The sequence below is a fragment of the Mustelus asterias genome, chromosome 11, assembly GCF_964213995.1.
Source record: "Mustelus asterias chromosome 11, sMusAst1.hap1.1, whole genome shotgun sequence".
Taxonomy (NCBI): Eukaryota; Metazoa; Chordata; class Chondrichthyes; order Carcharhiniformes; family Triakidae; genus Mustelus; species Mustelus asterias.
The window spans coordinates 72,269,404-72,285,855 of NC_135811.1; the positions used below are offsets into that span (position 1 = coordinate 72,269,404).

At 43.1% G+C, this 16,452-nt stretch overlaps 1 protein-coding gene across 1 annotated transcript in view; it reads right to left on the reverse strand.

Annotated features, from left to right (window-relative positions):
• ace (angiotensin I converting enzyme (peptidyl-dipeptidase A) 1) overlaps positions 1-16,452 on the reverse strand; it is a 200,629-nt gene that overhangs the window by 102,823 nt on the left and 81,354 nt on the right. Inside the window, exons 3-7 of the mRNA XM_078223747.1 lie at positions 12,728-12,821; positions 9,924-10,067; positions 8,407-8,598; positions 6,803-6,900; positions 143-315 (exon numbers count right to left, since the gene is read on the reverse strand). Coding sequence (XP_078079873.1) covers positions 143-315; positions 6,803-6,900; positions 8,407-8,598; positions 9,924-10,067; positions 12,728-12,821 — 701 coding nt within the window. The remainder of the gene's footprint in view (positions 1-142; positions 316-6,802; positions 6,901-8,406; positions 8,599-9,923; positions 10,068-12,727; positions 12,822-16,452) is intronic.

Below are 16,452 nucleotides of genomic sequence, written 5' to 3' on the forward strand. Positions count from 1 at the left end.
GCTAAATTCTCCCTCAGTGTACCCAAACAGGTGCTAGAGTGTGGCGACTAGGGGATTTTCACAGTAACTTCATTGCTGTGTTAATGTAAACCTGCTTGTGACACCAGTAAATAAACTTTAACTTTAAAAGTTGGGGACCAACCTGAAGTCCCTACGGTTGTAGAAGTCCCAAGCGGATGCGTGGCAGACAACCTCCCTGCCATCCTTGGGCTTCTCCAGCATTGAGTGATCCCAGAATTCCTGTGGCATGGGGATCAGCCCCAGGGAGTTGAAGAAGCGCTCGGACTCCCGGAACATGTGAGTGGTATTCCATTTCTGTAAGATATTGAGAGAGGTGAGGTATCCATCGCCAGGACAGCTGCGATGTGCACACAAAGGGGACTGGGAAACTGATAAAACACCAGCCGCCCCTTACCCGACGCCATTACAAGCCTCATGTTGCACATCATGAGGGAAATCTCCTTGGACCTCAACATAAGCTTCATCTTGGAGGTGATCCCCACTCTTCTGATGAAATATTGTTTTGAGGGGTTTAACCGGTCCCGGTCGTTGCCGCTGAGGACAATTGCCGACCCCCTCCTGCGGCGGCTAATGGCAGACTGACACCTCGTGGCGGCTGGGCTGGAAAATCTCCCCCCAAAACCCATGACCATCACATTAGTGAGTTTGTGTTGGGTCGGTGTTAATCTTCACTGCTGCATTACTTTCTTCATTTACTGGTGGCCCCCACGCTTCCAATTAATTTAGTGATGTGCAAACGACTGCTCCTCTATTTGTTTATTCTCTGGGGTCTGTGCATGGATTATTACTAAAACAGAAAATGCTGGAAAACCTCAGCAGATCTGACAGCACCTGTGGAGAGGGAATGGTGCCAACGTTTTGAGTCAGGGTGACCCTCACCCAGACTGGAAACGTTGGCTCTATTCTCTCTCCACAGACGCTGACTGACCCGCTGAGATTTTCCAGTATTTTCTGTTCTTGTTTCAGATTTCAGCAGCTGTAGTATTATGCTTTTATTTCCATGGATTATTGATTCTCTAACACCTGCTGCTTCAAAAGTATATGTTATTCTCTGGTGTTCTTCCTTCATTCAATTCTTTTAACATTTCTGAACCCATAGCAGCTCCTCTAATGTATATTTTAAAATCTTTTCATGGGATGTGGGCATTGCTGGCAATGTCAACATTTTGTTGCCCATCCCTAATTGTGCTTGAACTTGGCTTGCTGGGCCATTCCAGAGGGCAACCACATTGCTGGGGGTCTGGAGTCACATGTAAGCCAGTGCAGGTAAGGATGGCAATTTCCTTCCGTAGTTTCTAGGTACCCAGATCACCAACAACCTGTCCTGTGTCCTGGTGCCCCCCCCCCCCCCCCCTGCCCCCCCCCCTCGCCCCCCCCCCCCCCCCCCCCCCCCCCACCATGCCGACACTATAGTTAAGAAAACCATCAAAGCCTCTACTTGCTTAGAAGACTAAAGAAATTTGATGTGTCCACTACGACTCTCACCAACTTTTACAGATGCACCATAGAAAGTATTCTTTTTGGTTATATCACAGCTTGGTATAGCTCCTGCTCTGCCCAAGACCGCAAGCAACTACAAAGGGCCATGAACGAAGCCCAGTCCATCATTCAAACCAGCCCCCCACCCATTGACACTGTCTACAGTGGCTAGTGATTGTGGAGGGGGGGAGGGAGCAGGCAATGATCGCTGGGGTGGAGCGTTGGGAGTGGGAGAGAAGGACTGATGATCACGGGGATGGGGGTGGGAGAAGTGAATGCTAGCTCCAGCTGGGAGTGGGGAGGGGAACACTCAATGTTCTCACACTGTGCCCAAAGGTCGGAAGATCCCGGGAACTGGGTGACAAAGGGGTTATGCATATTTAAATACTCCGTTAAATTTGCTAATTGGCATCGTGCTCTTTCTGGGCACGATCCAGTTTGTGCCATTAGGAAGGGACCGGAATAATTACAAACTGTTCGTGACTGAGCGTGGAACCGATATTTAGGCCCAAAGGCTATCTTCCACTATCAGTGCAATCTGTGCCAGGCATGACAAGGTCGGAAAATTGCCCACATGAATTCAATTGCTCCCCAAGCTCCATTTCTCTAAACATAAGGAGATAAGAAATAGAAACAGAGTAGGCTATTTGGCCTCTCAAGTCTGTTTCCAGATTCAACAAAACCATGGCTGATCCTCCACCTCACCTTTACCTTTCTGCACTATTCCCATATCCCTAATTCCTTTATTATCCAAAAATCTGTCTTGACTACTCAACAAGTGATTTCCACAGCTCTCAATTCAATCAGTCCAACGATTCGCAACCTTCAAGTTTGTTGATGCATTTTGTTGGAATACTCACTGGTTCATGAATTTTTCATTCTGCATGTGCACCATGTTATTAATTGATTGACCAGGTTAGTATACCTGTTGATCTTTTTATTTTGTGATTCACTGCTATCTCCTGCTCCTTTGATGGATATTAAAATTGCCTCTGAATTTGTTAGCATTTTAAGTTCTTCATTTGCTGTTGCCTAATGCCCTATAAATTGATTGATTCTATATGTCCCACTGCACCATTGACATTAATTAATTGAAGGGCATTTGACGTGTGCTATTGTACACACACTTGAGTGAACTTTTGATGCATGTGACTTGGTGTTTGGTTTGTGTTCCTTCTTTTGCAAGGATTTTCTCTTACTAAAATTTTCTAGTTTACTCCATTAATATTTCATCTCCAAGCCATCAAGTCTGTTGTCCGTTAGTTTAGGGTGCAACATCACCAAACTCTTTCAGGAACATTCCTGGGAGTTTTCCTGGAAACCTGAAGAAACGCCCAACAAAATTCCCGAGAAGTTTTCAATATGATATAAGGCTTCGCTTCCTGTGCGCAATGCCAGAGTAGGTTCATTAACATCTTCTATGTACAGAGATAGAATAACTAGTTCATAATGTAAATACAACAGCAACCTGCCTTTATAAAACACTTTTAACTGAGGGAACCACCCTTAGAGAATATTGCTTTGCATGAGAGCAATCAGATATCTAAAGAGCATCTTAAAGGAGGAAAGTGATGTCGGACAGGGTTTGTCGATCTCATTTGTCCCACCCCCACTGCCAGTAAGAATGGAGAATTTTACGCTCAGCCATTCACTCCGCTCACTGCAGCGGCACTGGAGAATCCCAGCTGCGGGCAAGGTCGGAGATTTCTGATGGTAGAGATGGAGCGGTTTAGGGAACACATTCCAGAACTTGGGACCTAGAGTTGAAAATTGGAGCAGTGCAAGAAGGCAGGATTAGAGGATTGAAGAGATCTCGAAAGATTGTACAGCCAGAGGAGATCATAGAGATGAGGATTGTGCAGGCAGCAGTTGGATTTGAACATAAGGGTGAGAATTTTAAATTTGAGGTGTTGCCAGATGTGCAACCAATGCAGGTCAGTGAGCATAGGGACTGTCACAGTTTAGCATGAAGGCAGCAGAGTTTTAGGTGAATTCTTGTTTATGTGGGTTGGAAGATAGAAGGTGGCCAGGGGAGCTTTGAAATAGTCATTTAGAGGTAGAAAAAGCACAAATTAAAGTTTTAGTGGCAGGTGAGAAGGGGGTGTGATGGGTGATGTTATAGAGATGGCAGAAAGTGGATTTTTCTAATGGAGGGGATATGAGGTTGGGGAATGAATTGTTGGTGTGTTTTCAGCAAAGAGAAAAGACAATGACCTGGATGTTTACAGGGGCAGGTAATGTAAGTGGGGGGGCGGGGAGAGGGGGAGGGGTGGGGAGAGGGGGAGGGGCGGGGAGAGGGGGGAGGGGCGGGGAGAGGGGGGAGGGGCGGGGAGAGGGGGGAGGGGCAGGGAGAGGGGGAGGGGGCAGGGAGAGGGGGAGGGGGAGCTTTGAACTGTAAACCTGGAAGTGGGTTTTACAAAATGCTGTGAGGTTTTAACCCTGTAATTTTCCTATTGTGTATCTGACAGACTTCGGAGTCATTAGAAGCAATTCGGAATGATCTGTTACCCCTGGAGGCTTTGTATGGGGGAATATGTGGACCTGGGGGCATGAGGTGAGGTGAGGTGGGGTTGGGTGCACTCTCGCTCCTCCTGACCTACAAACAGTGCTGTAGAGGAGCTACCATCCCCTCCCAAAAGCTACCTTCACCTCCTAGGAGCTGCTGAGAATTCTACTGCTACAATGAAACTGCCAAAGCAAATGAAATCAGAAGCTTCCAGCCTTGTTAAAAATTTTAATTGAATTCACATCTCCTGGTTGGCTGTCCACTCCTTGTCCCACCTCCATTAAACCTGGAAATGGACATGTCGGAAGTGGAGTTGGGATGGTGTGAAAATTAAAATAATAACATTTTAACATCTGACCTGACACCAACCCACCCATTTTGGGGTTTTAAAAATCACCCAAATGGCTTTAATGAATGTTTAATCATTGTTAAATATTTAATTGGAAAAAATTATGACTCATTCGACTAGTGTCCAGTTCCATGCTGTCACGTTTGACCATTAACTACTGTCTGACATGACCTAAAAAGTCACCCATGGGTGCTAAAGACTCTTAACAAGTGGTTTACGAAGTCCCAGTTCCACTTTCTCGGGCAGCCAGCCATAGGTAATAAATACTTGCCTTGCTAGCGATACCTACATCCTGAGAATATTTTTAAAGCATATTGTAGATACAAGGTAGTGGATTTGATAACATATTATAAAAAATATATTATAAATAAGATGTCTCATATGAATTATGGAAACAACGATATGGTGCTTGATAATATATTGTTGAAAGAAGACTAGCACATTCATTTATATACATCTATAAACTAGATACAATAACTAATACAATATTCAATATATACAAACATAGTACTTTACATAAAGCCTAGATACAATGATATCCATTATAGGCACTGTAGCACATGATTATGTAACCTTCGATATAGATAAAATATTTGATCCTGTATTTCTGATGATACTGTTGTCTTTAAGAAATGTCCTTGTACAAGGTCTGTTGTAGCACTTTTATACACTCGGAGCCGCTCTGTCTACTGGCATCCTGTACTGTTGCTACAAAAGCATAATTGCTTCTAATGGCTAGAATGGTGGTTTTAATCTGAACTAATGCTGTTCTGCTGGGATTTTTCAGAGTGGGGCTTGATTGGGATGATTGGCAGGTATGGTCACGTGACAGGGGAAACTGGACTTACCCAGAATATTCAAATTTAGATGTTGCTTTTGAGGCAAGAGAGCAGTGTCTCTCTTTTCCCCTCTCTGAAGCTGGAGTCTTGAATCTGTCAGGAGATAAGTTTCTTTCTTGGAGATTCTGCTGTATGAGAGTGGACCTTTCTCTGAGAGTTGCTGTTTTGGAAACTGCAGAGAGAGAGAGGCATCCTTTTTCTGTCTCTGAAGTCTGGAAGCTGCCAGAGATTAAGTTGTGTAACCTCCCTGAGGTTTTGCTGTTTTGAGGATATATCCTTTTCTGAAAATTGCTGCCTGGATCTCTGTCCAGAAGTGTTAAAAAGCTGAAAATCCAGCATCACGGGAGCGTACTTGTTATCCATAGAAGAAGTTTCACAGAATCCCTACAGTCCAGAAAGAGGCTATTCGGCCCATCAAGCCTGCACTGACTACAATCCCACCCAGGCTCCATGCCCGTAACTCCATACATTTACCCTGCTAATCCCCCGACAGTAAGGGACAATTTGGCCAATCAACCTAACCCGCAAATCCTTGGAGTGTGGGAGGAAACTGGAACATCTGGAGAAAACACTTGCAGAGACGGGGAGAATATGCAAACTCCACATAGACAGCCACCCGAGGCCGAAATTGAACCCGGTCCCTGGCAGTGAGGCAGCAGTGCTAACCACTGTGCCACCGTGCTGCCCCAAAACTCAATCTTATTTGGCAGAGGTAGGATTTGAACTCACACCTCTGCAGAGACTGGAGTGTTAGACTGCTTGCCCATGCTACCATATCCAGTACTTCTTTGCGAACTAATTCTGGAGAAGGGCGTATGTCTATGAGGTATTGCTTTAAATTGGAATAACAGAGATAGCTAGCTGTTAAGGATTATACTTTGCGATGTCTAAGTCTTTCAATTGGTAAAAGCTATGCTAATTCTTTTTGTTATATTCTAACTGTTTTCTTGAACAAAGTTCATTTTTATAACAGCATCCTTGCGAATCACTTGAATCAACTTATGTTCAACCTAATGCCAAAATCAAATGCAAAAGTTGAGGTCTAGGCTAACTGAACATATACCTTGGAGTTTTTGGTCCATGCCTTAGCATATTATAGACAACTTATCTGATGAGAAATTACTGATAGCGGGATATGGTAGCTTCATACATTATTGGTACTCGGGTGTAGTATTTCAATGATTTTATAGATATGGGACATAGCTGCCTACAAATATATGAAAGACACTGACATATACTGACTAATGATTGAAAGATAAATTGATACAGTACCTGCTATATATATTATAGATATTATACCTGATTATCTGATATATTACATGTAAAGCAATAAAGAGGTTGGTATATTTCATGTACCAGCATGTCTATTGTGGTAACACTCATTTAAAAATTCAAAATGTTTTCCCCCTAGTCTCAGCTATTCCATATGGTATCAGATTAGGCAAGAAAAAATGTTGCTATCCCAGAATATTGCGTAAAAGTTTTATTGGTTGTGTAATTACCTTTGTAATCTCCCACATTTTTTTGTTCGAGTCTCCTAATTGGAAATATTAAGTTTCAAGTCCAAACATGGCTGGTATGTGGAACCACACAAGATGATCAACTCACCTTTGCAATCATTGTATTGGTGACATCAATAGTGCCTTTATTTGGGAATGGAATCATCATGTCATAGATGTTGTTCCATCCTTGGGCCCACATATTACCTGAAAAGAGGAAAAAGAGCAAGAATAGATGTCTCTGTCTGTGACAACACTATGAATTTCCATAGTGCCTTTGGCATAGTGAAATAACCATGTTGCTTCCACAGGAGAGTAATCAGACAGAATCTAACCCTGAGACAAAGAAGGAGACATTAGAACTGGTGATCAAATGTTTAGCCAAATAAGTAAGTGTTAAAGTGGGTCTAAAAGGAGGAGAAAATATTTCTCCTCTAAAATTAGCAGTCTTTCCCCTTGTTTTTGTGGCTATGACTCATCTTTCATTCCCTCACCCTGCAGTATAAATATCTGCCACTTTCTATGCCTTTTAGCTTTGACAAAGGGTCACCAGGACTCAACGTCAGCTCTTTTCTCTCCTTACAGATGCTGCCAGACCTGCTGAGATTTTCCAGCATTTTCTCTTTTGGTTGGAGAAAATATTTCTGCTGGTTGAGGATTCTAGGAGTAGGGGCCGTAGTCTAAATATTAGAGCCGACCTTTCAACATTGAAATTAGGAAAGACTTTGTACACAAGGAGTGGTGAAAGTTTGAAACTCTCTTCTGTAAATGGTAATTGGTGCTTGGTTTTACATTGAAGATTGACAGAAGGTATTAAGGAATATGGAGCTTGGTGGCCAGTCAGCCACTATCTCAGTTAATGGTGGAACAAGCTCATGTGTCTAAATGGTGTCGTCTTAATGTTCCAAAGCAAGGAAGAGGGAATACCAGACATTAGGACCTGCATTGCCGAAGGTGCCAATGGGAGAAGAAGTGACAGTTCCATGATTTTCCAATGCTCTTTCTGAGGCTTTAATGGAAACAAAGTCCGACAAGAAAAATGTTTTCCCAGCATCTGGTAGAAGAAATCTGTCAAGAAAGACCAAGGCGGCATGGATGAAAGTGAAGGTGGATGTCGTTAATTAGAGAGTTGTCAGGACGGCATGGATCTGGTGCAGAAAGCACTTCAATGATCTGATGAAGTCTGGAAAGTTGAGTGGCCAGTGGTTGCCGGGAGATAGGTTTCTAACTCTGTACACAGTGTTACAACTGAGATGCACTATTTGTCACCAGTTCCATTACTCCACAACATGTATTTAAATAATTTCTCCTGCTGGTTATGAAGCCAAATATGTGCTTTACCTCTTAGTCTCAGAATGACCACACTAAACAACAAAATTATTAGTTTATCGTTAAAACAGACTTGTCAAGGATAAAGGCAAAGCTTATTAACATATAATATGAAATATGCTGTTAGGATCCTTGAGGTTCAATTAAGCAGCACTTTTTACTCCACTTCCAATAATTTTTTTTTGCTTTAGATTTGTTGTTTGCAGCAGGATGTCTTAATCGCTGGAGACTCCAGAACAATCCAATAAGTTTGTCTAAACCTACAATCAACTTGAGGAATCTGTTTGTATCTAATACATGCAAGCTAGTATTTAAGTTCAGTATCAATTAACTTTTAATTGTTTTATTTATAAGCAATGCGAGTTTTCAGGTGACGGTAATTACCCAATAGATGTGCAGGAATAGGTCCTTTGAGATTGATGTACTTGGGTCCATATCTCTGATACAACTTTCTCCTCACAAAGGCATGAAGATTAAGGTAGAGAGGTTTGAGCTGGTTATAGATATTTTCAATATCTTCTGCAAATGTCGGTGAATTGTACCAGGATCTCCAGTTTGCTCCTGTGTCACTAAATCCTGCAAACAATGACAATTAGCTGTGGCTACAGGAAGTTTCATATCATTTAACAACAACTTGCCTGTAAACAGTATCATTAACTTAAACATTCGAAGGTGATTCACAGAATTGTCATCAGACAATTGTCAGAAAGCCACGTGAGGAGATAATTACACATGATGGAAATGTTTGGTCAGAAGTGGGTGTTACGAGCCTCGAAGGATGACAGAGAGATGATGTAGAATGGGATTCTAGGGCCCGTTCAACATGTAACTTGATACAGATTAGCGTTAGACCTTGTTAATCACTAAAAAAGATGGAAAGGATAGAAAGTCTTGGAAATTGAATATAAAAGTTGGGAGGCCATGCTTCAGTTGTACAGGGAATTGGTGAGACCACATCTGGAGTAATCTGTACAGTATTGGTCACCTTATTTAAGGAGGGATGAAAATGCATTAGCAGTTCAAAGAAGCTTTACTAAACTAGTAGCTGGAATGCACGGATTGTTTTATGAGGAAGGGCTGGATTGGCTAGGTTTGTATCAGCTGGAGTTTAGAAGAATAATAGGTGACTTGATTGAAACATACAAGATTCTGAGTGGTCTTGGCAGGATGGATATGGAAAGGATGCTTCCTCTTGTGGAAGAATTTAGAACTTGGAGTCACTGTTTAAAAATAAGGGGTTGCTCATATAAGACAGAAATTAGGATTTTTTTTTTCAGAGGGCCGTGAATCTCTGGAACTCTGTTCCTCAAAAGGTAGTGAAAGCAGAGTATTTGAATAGTTTTAAGGCAGAGCTAGATAGATTCTTGATTAACAAGGGGGTTTACTTATTTACTAGTGTCACAAGTAGGCTTACATTAACACTGCAATGAAGTTACTGTGTAACCCTCTAGGGAGGTACCCCTGCCCTTCCTGAAATGTAAGCAGAGCTGGAAAGGCGATGCGGGATTCAATTCCTAGCAGCTTGCTTCCTGGGAAACACAGCCAAATCTGAAGCTAACCGTATGATTAAAATATTTAAATAATTGATCCCTCCAGTAAAACCAGAAGTGGGTGCATTGTAGATGTGTTGGAGTTGGGTTTTCAGTTTTGATTGCCCCCTTCCATTACACTCCTCTCCAACATATCCTAGCGTTGGGTGGTTAGAAATCCACTGTTAATGTCAGAAAGATAAGGGCTGAGATTATGCATGCTTCAGAAAATTAATTGAAACATTTTAATGCCTTCAGTATCCCTGGTCTGACAAAAACACAGGGATTTTCAACATTGCTGCCAATCAGTGCCTAGGAATCAGCAGCTATGCCTGACTGGTACATGGGATTCACTTTGTTAATGTCACTTACCATCCAATCGAGAGGCTTTGTTACTCAATTTTACAAATTCTGTGTACTTGTCTCTCAGTGGATTCCCAGCAGAGTTGTGCCACCCTTCCCAAACATACAGCAGCTTTTTGTAACTCCGGGATTTTGCCATTATTTCCACAAGATCTGGAACACCAGAAACAAGAAACAATATGTCAGATTCTGTCTACATTGTGCCCATCACACAGGACAGACACAGCACAGGCCTAGATATAAAGTTCCCTCTACACTATCCCCATAGGTGCAACACAGGATTAGATACAGAGTAAAGCTTTCTCTACACTGTTCCCATCAGACACTTCCAGGACAGGTACAGCATGGGGTTAGATGCAGAGTAAAGCTCCCTCAACACTGTTTCCATTGAACACTCCCTGGACTGGTATAGCACAGGGTTAGATACAGAGTAAAGGTCTCTCTGCACTGTCCCCATCAAACACTCCCAGGGCAGGTATCATAAAATCATAGAATCTACAGTGCAGAAGGAGGCCATTTGTCCCATCGACCCTGCATCGACCACAATCCCACCCAGGTCCTTTCCCCACAACCCCACGTATTTACCCTCCTAATCCCCCTGACACTAAGGGGCAAGTTATCATGCCAATCAATCTAACCCGCACATCTTTGGACTGTGGGAGGAAACCGGAGCACCCGGAGAAAACCCACGCAGACACGAGGAGAATGTGCAAACTCCACACACTCCAGGCAGGTACAGCAGGAGCTTGAAGTAGAAACCCCTGTAATCTGCCCCAATACTGCATCTTATATCGTCTTACATCAATCATTCTGTAGACACTTCCTCTGATGCCCAAATTACACGAGCTCCTGGAATTTATATAATGTTTTCTATGTTGTCAGATGCTTCAGAATTCTAAACAATAAGAAGGATTGAATCTGAATCTGGGGGATGGGGAAGAGAAATGGAAAGTTAATGATGGAAAACCCAAGGCACAGTTATACAGAGCGTCTTTGAAACTGGGAAGGAAGTAGCAATGGGATAGGAACTGAGATCTACAGAATGGCTGTATAAAACACTATAATGATGGAGAGGAGAGAATGAAAGTTCAGGAAAGTCCAGTGTTAGAGGGGCAGATGGAGCGAGGAACAAAGTGCTTAAACATCTTCATGTTTTGGGATTCCTTATTTTTCTCTTCCATTCCCATATTTTCTCTGTACCTTCCCACAATGTCTGGAGCAACTGCAGCTGATGCAAATATGTGGCTTACAATAACTTGAACTCAAGGCTTCCTTAAAGGCTGAACTCAATGTCCTCCACAACAGATCCTGACTGATGGACATCTGGTAAACATCAGGTTACCCCTAGTGTCCCGATAGTCATACCAGATTGGCGTTCTCAATGTTCCCAAAATTATTTGTCAGCCAATAAGTTGGCAATGTCCAGTTTTGTCTTTTTCGAGTGCTGGAGAATGGAGGATGATCACTGGACCCTTGAGTTGAAAGATGTGCAGGTTAGGGTGGATTAGTAGGGTAACTGCATGGGGTTACAGGGATAGAGCCTGGGTAAGATACTCTGTCGGAGAGCCGGTACAGACTTGATGGGCTGAATTGCCTCCTTCTGCACTGTAGGGATTCTATGACTCTTGTGCCAATTTTGGCACAGAAGAAGGTTATTCAGCCCATCGAAGGATGAGGGACTTGAGCTACAAGGTTTGAGAATCTAGGGTTTGTTCTCCTTGGAGCAAAGGAGATCGAGTGGATATTTGATAGAGGGGTTTAGATAAACTGGACTCAAGTAAACAGTTCCAATAAGCTGATCATAAAGGAACTTGGGGACACAAAATTGAAGATTTGGGCAAAAGATACAGCAGGGATGTGAGGGAGAACAGTTTTTCCTTTGTAAGTGGTAATGAGCTGGAAGTTGCTGCCGTTGAGGGTGGTGGAAGCGGAGACGATCAATGATTTCAAAAGGAAATTGGTTGGGCTACACACAATACTCCAAACTGAGGAACAGGCCTTTGTGGCAATGGAGCACTCAGTCTGTATCGGCAATCCATGCTGAAAAGTATTTCTCAGTGCGTTACAGCGAATTGTCATCCCGCACTTAGAGCATTTTAAAAATAGAAACACATAAAATGGCTAAAATCGAATAGACAATATAAGACATAGGAGCGGAAGTAAGGCCATTCGGCCCATCGAGTCCAATCCACCATTCAATCATGGTTGATTTCAACTCCATTTACCCGCTCTCTCCCCATAGCCCTTAATTCCTCGAGAAATCAAGAATTTATCAATTTCTGTCTTGAAGACGCTCAACGTCTCGGCCTCCACAGCCCTCTGTGGCAATGAGTTCCACAGACCTACCACTCTCTGGCTGAAGAAATTTCTCCTCATCTCTGTTCTAAAGTGACTCCCTTTTATTCTAAGGCTGTGCCTCCGCGTCCTAGTCTCCCCTGCTAATGGAAACAACTTCCCTACGTCCATCCTATCTAAGCCGTTCATTATCTTGTAAGTTTCTATTAGATCTCCCCTCAACCTCCTAAACTCCAATGAATATAATCCCACAATCCTCAGACGTTCATCGTATGTCAGGCCTACCATTCCCGGGATCATCCGTGTGAATCTCCGCTGGACCCGCTCCAGTGCCAGTATGTCCTTCCTGAGGTGTGGGGCCCAAAATTGCTCACAATATGGAAATAGAAACCAGAGAACATTAGCTTGCACCCGATGAATATGACACCTTTTGTGCTCGCAATGGTGAGACTATTCAGTATCTCTTCTCGCATTGTTGTTTCTTACGTTATGCACCCTTTTTGCCCCATGTGACTTACCAGGTTCGAGAGACCAGCAGTTGGACTCTTGTTTGGGCGGACACACCTTAGCAGTGGAGTAAATGCTGTCCATTTTGCTGAGGATTGTGTTGTACTGCAAAGAAAGATAGTTGATCAACACTTTCCAACTCATCAGTGAAGGGCAATGTACCAGCTACAGGAGGCATAATGGAGCCACATATGTGCTGCTTCCTGAGTTATCATAGACAGGAAATAGGGACAGTCGGGGAGTGTGAGATTGAGCCTCCACCACTTTTTGTACAATCACATATTTCCTGGAGCAACTAAATCTGCCCATGGGGCAGATTAGTGTCTTAATGTGGTGGATGTGATGTTGGAATGTATCCTAGGTTATCTTCCTGAGATTATGCTGGACAAGATTCAGGCTTGAAACCTATCAGGACAAGCTTCCATTGTGTACCAGTACAATTCAGTGGGTAACACTCTTGCCTCTGAGTCAGAATGTTGTATGTTCAAGTCCCACTTCAGCATGTAATCGAGGTTGTCCATCCTGTGCAATTGTGAGGGAGTATGCACTGTCGGAGGGGCAATGCTTTTGATGAGATACTTAATCATGGTCCAGTCTGACATTCCAATTGAATGTAAATGATCCCATGACACATTTCAAAGAAAGACAAGAAAGCTCTCCTGGTGTTCCAGTCAATATTCCTTCCACAAACCATCTCCACCAAAATTTCCTATCTATGGTACCTTGATATTGGTAAACTGACTGCTGCAGTTACATAATAACAGGAAATATACTTGCAAAGTAATTGGGCACAAAGTGTTTAGGATGTTCTAAGGACATGAAAGTGTTTGTCACTCCAATTGGACTACATTATAAGGAATTATATAGCACATATGGCACAGAAACAAGCTATTTGACCCAGCTGGTCCATGCTGGTGTTTATGCTCTACTCAAGCCTTCTCCCATCTTTTTTCATCTAAATCTACCATTGTAACCCTTCCTTTCTCCTTTATTTACTCGTCTAGCTACCCCTTAAATGTATCTAGACTATTCTCTTCAACTATTCCCTTTAGTGGTGAATCCCACATTCTCACTGCTCTTTGAGCGAAGAAGTTTGTACTGAATTCCCTACTGGATTTCTTGGTGACTCACTTATATTGATGGCTTCCAGTTACGCTGTTTCCTGCAGGAGGAAACATTTTCTCTGTATTTACCCTATCAAAATCTTTCATCCTATTAAATACCTCCAGCAGGCCATCCCTCAGCCTTCTTTTTTCAAGATGAAAGAGACCCAGCCTGTCAATCCTTTCTTTATATTTATACACACGTATTTCTGGTACTATTTTTGAATATGGTCATCATTATAGCATCCCTGAGATAGCCCGAAAACACTCTTCTTCCCAGATGAGGTTGTACAGCCGTGCTAGGAGGGTATCTTTGTTGTTTCTCAGAATTTCAGTCGACTGCTCCAGAGGCCTTGTTGTTGTTTTTCAACCTCATTCTAGACCGGGCTGATGCCGAGATTGGGTTGGACAAGGTACCGACGGCATCAAGTCAAAAGCAGAGTCTCAGCTGAGACGTTTGGCAAAATGTTGTCTCCATTGAGCATTGACTGCTTCCCTGACCTAGCTGAGCTCCTGTCCATGCTTGGCTTTCAGTGGATGGGCCCTTGAGTGCCTGGACCCATAGATTGCCTGAAGAAACTGCACATGTTGTCAGCGTCTGCCAGTTGCTGGATCTTCCTTACTCCTCCTACCCACCTTATGTCATGGTTTTATTCTGCGTGAGTGCTATCAATTCCTGTAGGACTGCTGCTTTGCTCATGAGCCTTGGCAAAGTTCCAGGTCATTGAAAACTTTGCACTTATCCTCCATTAGGTCCCGGATCTTTCTCTCCCTCCATTTGTATTAGAAATTCAACCATATTGTGATCACTCATTCCAAGAGGATCCCTCACAAGAAGATCATTAATTTTACACAGGACCAGATCCAAGATAGCTCGCTCCCTCGTAGGTTCTGTAACATGTTAATTAAAGATAACATCAGGGCAGTAGTGAGAGACGATATAGGCTCTAAGGAGCAGAATGTGGAATCGTTGTGGGTGGAGATAAGGAATAGTAAGGGGAGAAAGTCACTGGTGGGCGTGGTCTATAGGCCCCCAACTAATAACTTTGAGGTGGGTCAGGCTATAAACAAACAAATAATGGATGCGTGCAAAAACGGAACAGCAATAATCATGGGGGATTTTAACCTGCATATTGATTGGTTGACTCAAGTCGGATGTGGTGGACCCGAGGAAGAGTTCTTTGAATGCTGTCGGGATAGTTTCCTCGAACAGTATGTTACAGAACCTACGAGGGAGCGAGCTATCTTGGATCTGGTCCTGTGTAAAATTAATGATCTCCTTGTGAGGGATCCTCTTGGAATGAGTGATCACAATATGGTTGAATTTCTAATACAAATGGAGGGAGAGAAAGATCCGGGACCTAATGGAGGATAAGCGCAAAGTTTTCAATGACCTGGAACTTTGCCAAGGCTCATGAGCAAAGCAGCAGTCCGACAGGAATTGATAGCACTCATGCAGAATAAACATTGTATTCACAATGTTTTCTAGTAGGGAGACCAAGAACCTCTTTTTTTGTTAGTTTAGTTTAGGATTGATTAGGTACTATGGGCACACACTGTCGTTGCTGGGGTTGGAAGTTGAGAGGTTGGCAGTGAGGCATTGACAGGGAAGGGTCACCTTGTTAAGATCTTTGAGGACTTAATTTTCTTGGACATCTCGTCTGTTGTTTTTGCTATTTGGGGGTCAGGGAGATGGTAGATCGGATAAGGCAGTAATTGGCCCAGCAATCCTTAGTACCTGTCATGGTGTGGGTGATGTGGCCACCTCTGCAGTCTATTACTTGAACAGTGACATAGCTGAGCAAGTGCTAGTGTTTAGAGTCATTGAGGTTTACAGCATGGAAACTTTCGGCCCAACTTGTCCTAGCTTGTCCGGTTTTTACCATTAAGCTAGTCCCAATTGGTCAACACAGTGCAAGGAGATGGTCTGGGGAAGGATAACCAGTTTGCGACAGGTAGGGACAGAGCGTGCAATCAAAAGAATGCACTAACAAATCGGGTCCATATAAAGGCTAGCATAAAGACACTTTACCTGAATGCACGTAGCATTCGAAACAAAGTGAATGAGTTGATGGCACAAATCAGTACAAATGGGTATGATCTAGTGGCCATTACAGAAATGTGGTTGAGGGTGACCAGGACTGGGAACTGAATATCCAGGGGTATCAGACATTTCGGAAGGATAGACAGGAAGGAAAAGGAGGTGGGGTAGCTCTGTTAATTAAAGATAACATCAGGGCGGTAGTGAGAGACGATATAGGCTCTAAGGAGCAGAATGTGGAATCGTTGTGGGTGGAGATAAGGAATAGTAAGGGGAGAAAGTCACTGGTGGGCGTGGTCTATAGGCCCCCAAATAATAACTTTGAGGTGGGTCGGGCTATAAACAAGCAAATAATGGATGCGTGCAAAAACGGAATAGCAATAATCATGGGGGATTTTAACCTGCATATTGATTGGTTGACTCAAGTCGGACACGGTGGACTTGAGGAAGAGTTCTTAGAATGCTGTCGGGATAGTTTCCTCGAACAGTATGTTACAGAACCTACGAGGGAGCGAGCTATCTTGGATCTGGTCCTGTGTAAAATTAATGGTCTTCTTGTGAGGGATCCTCTTGGAATGAGTGATCACAATAT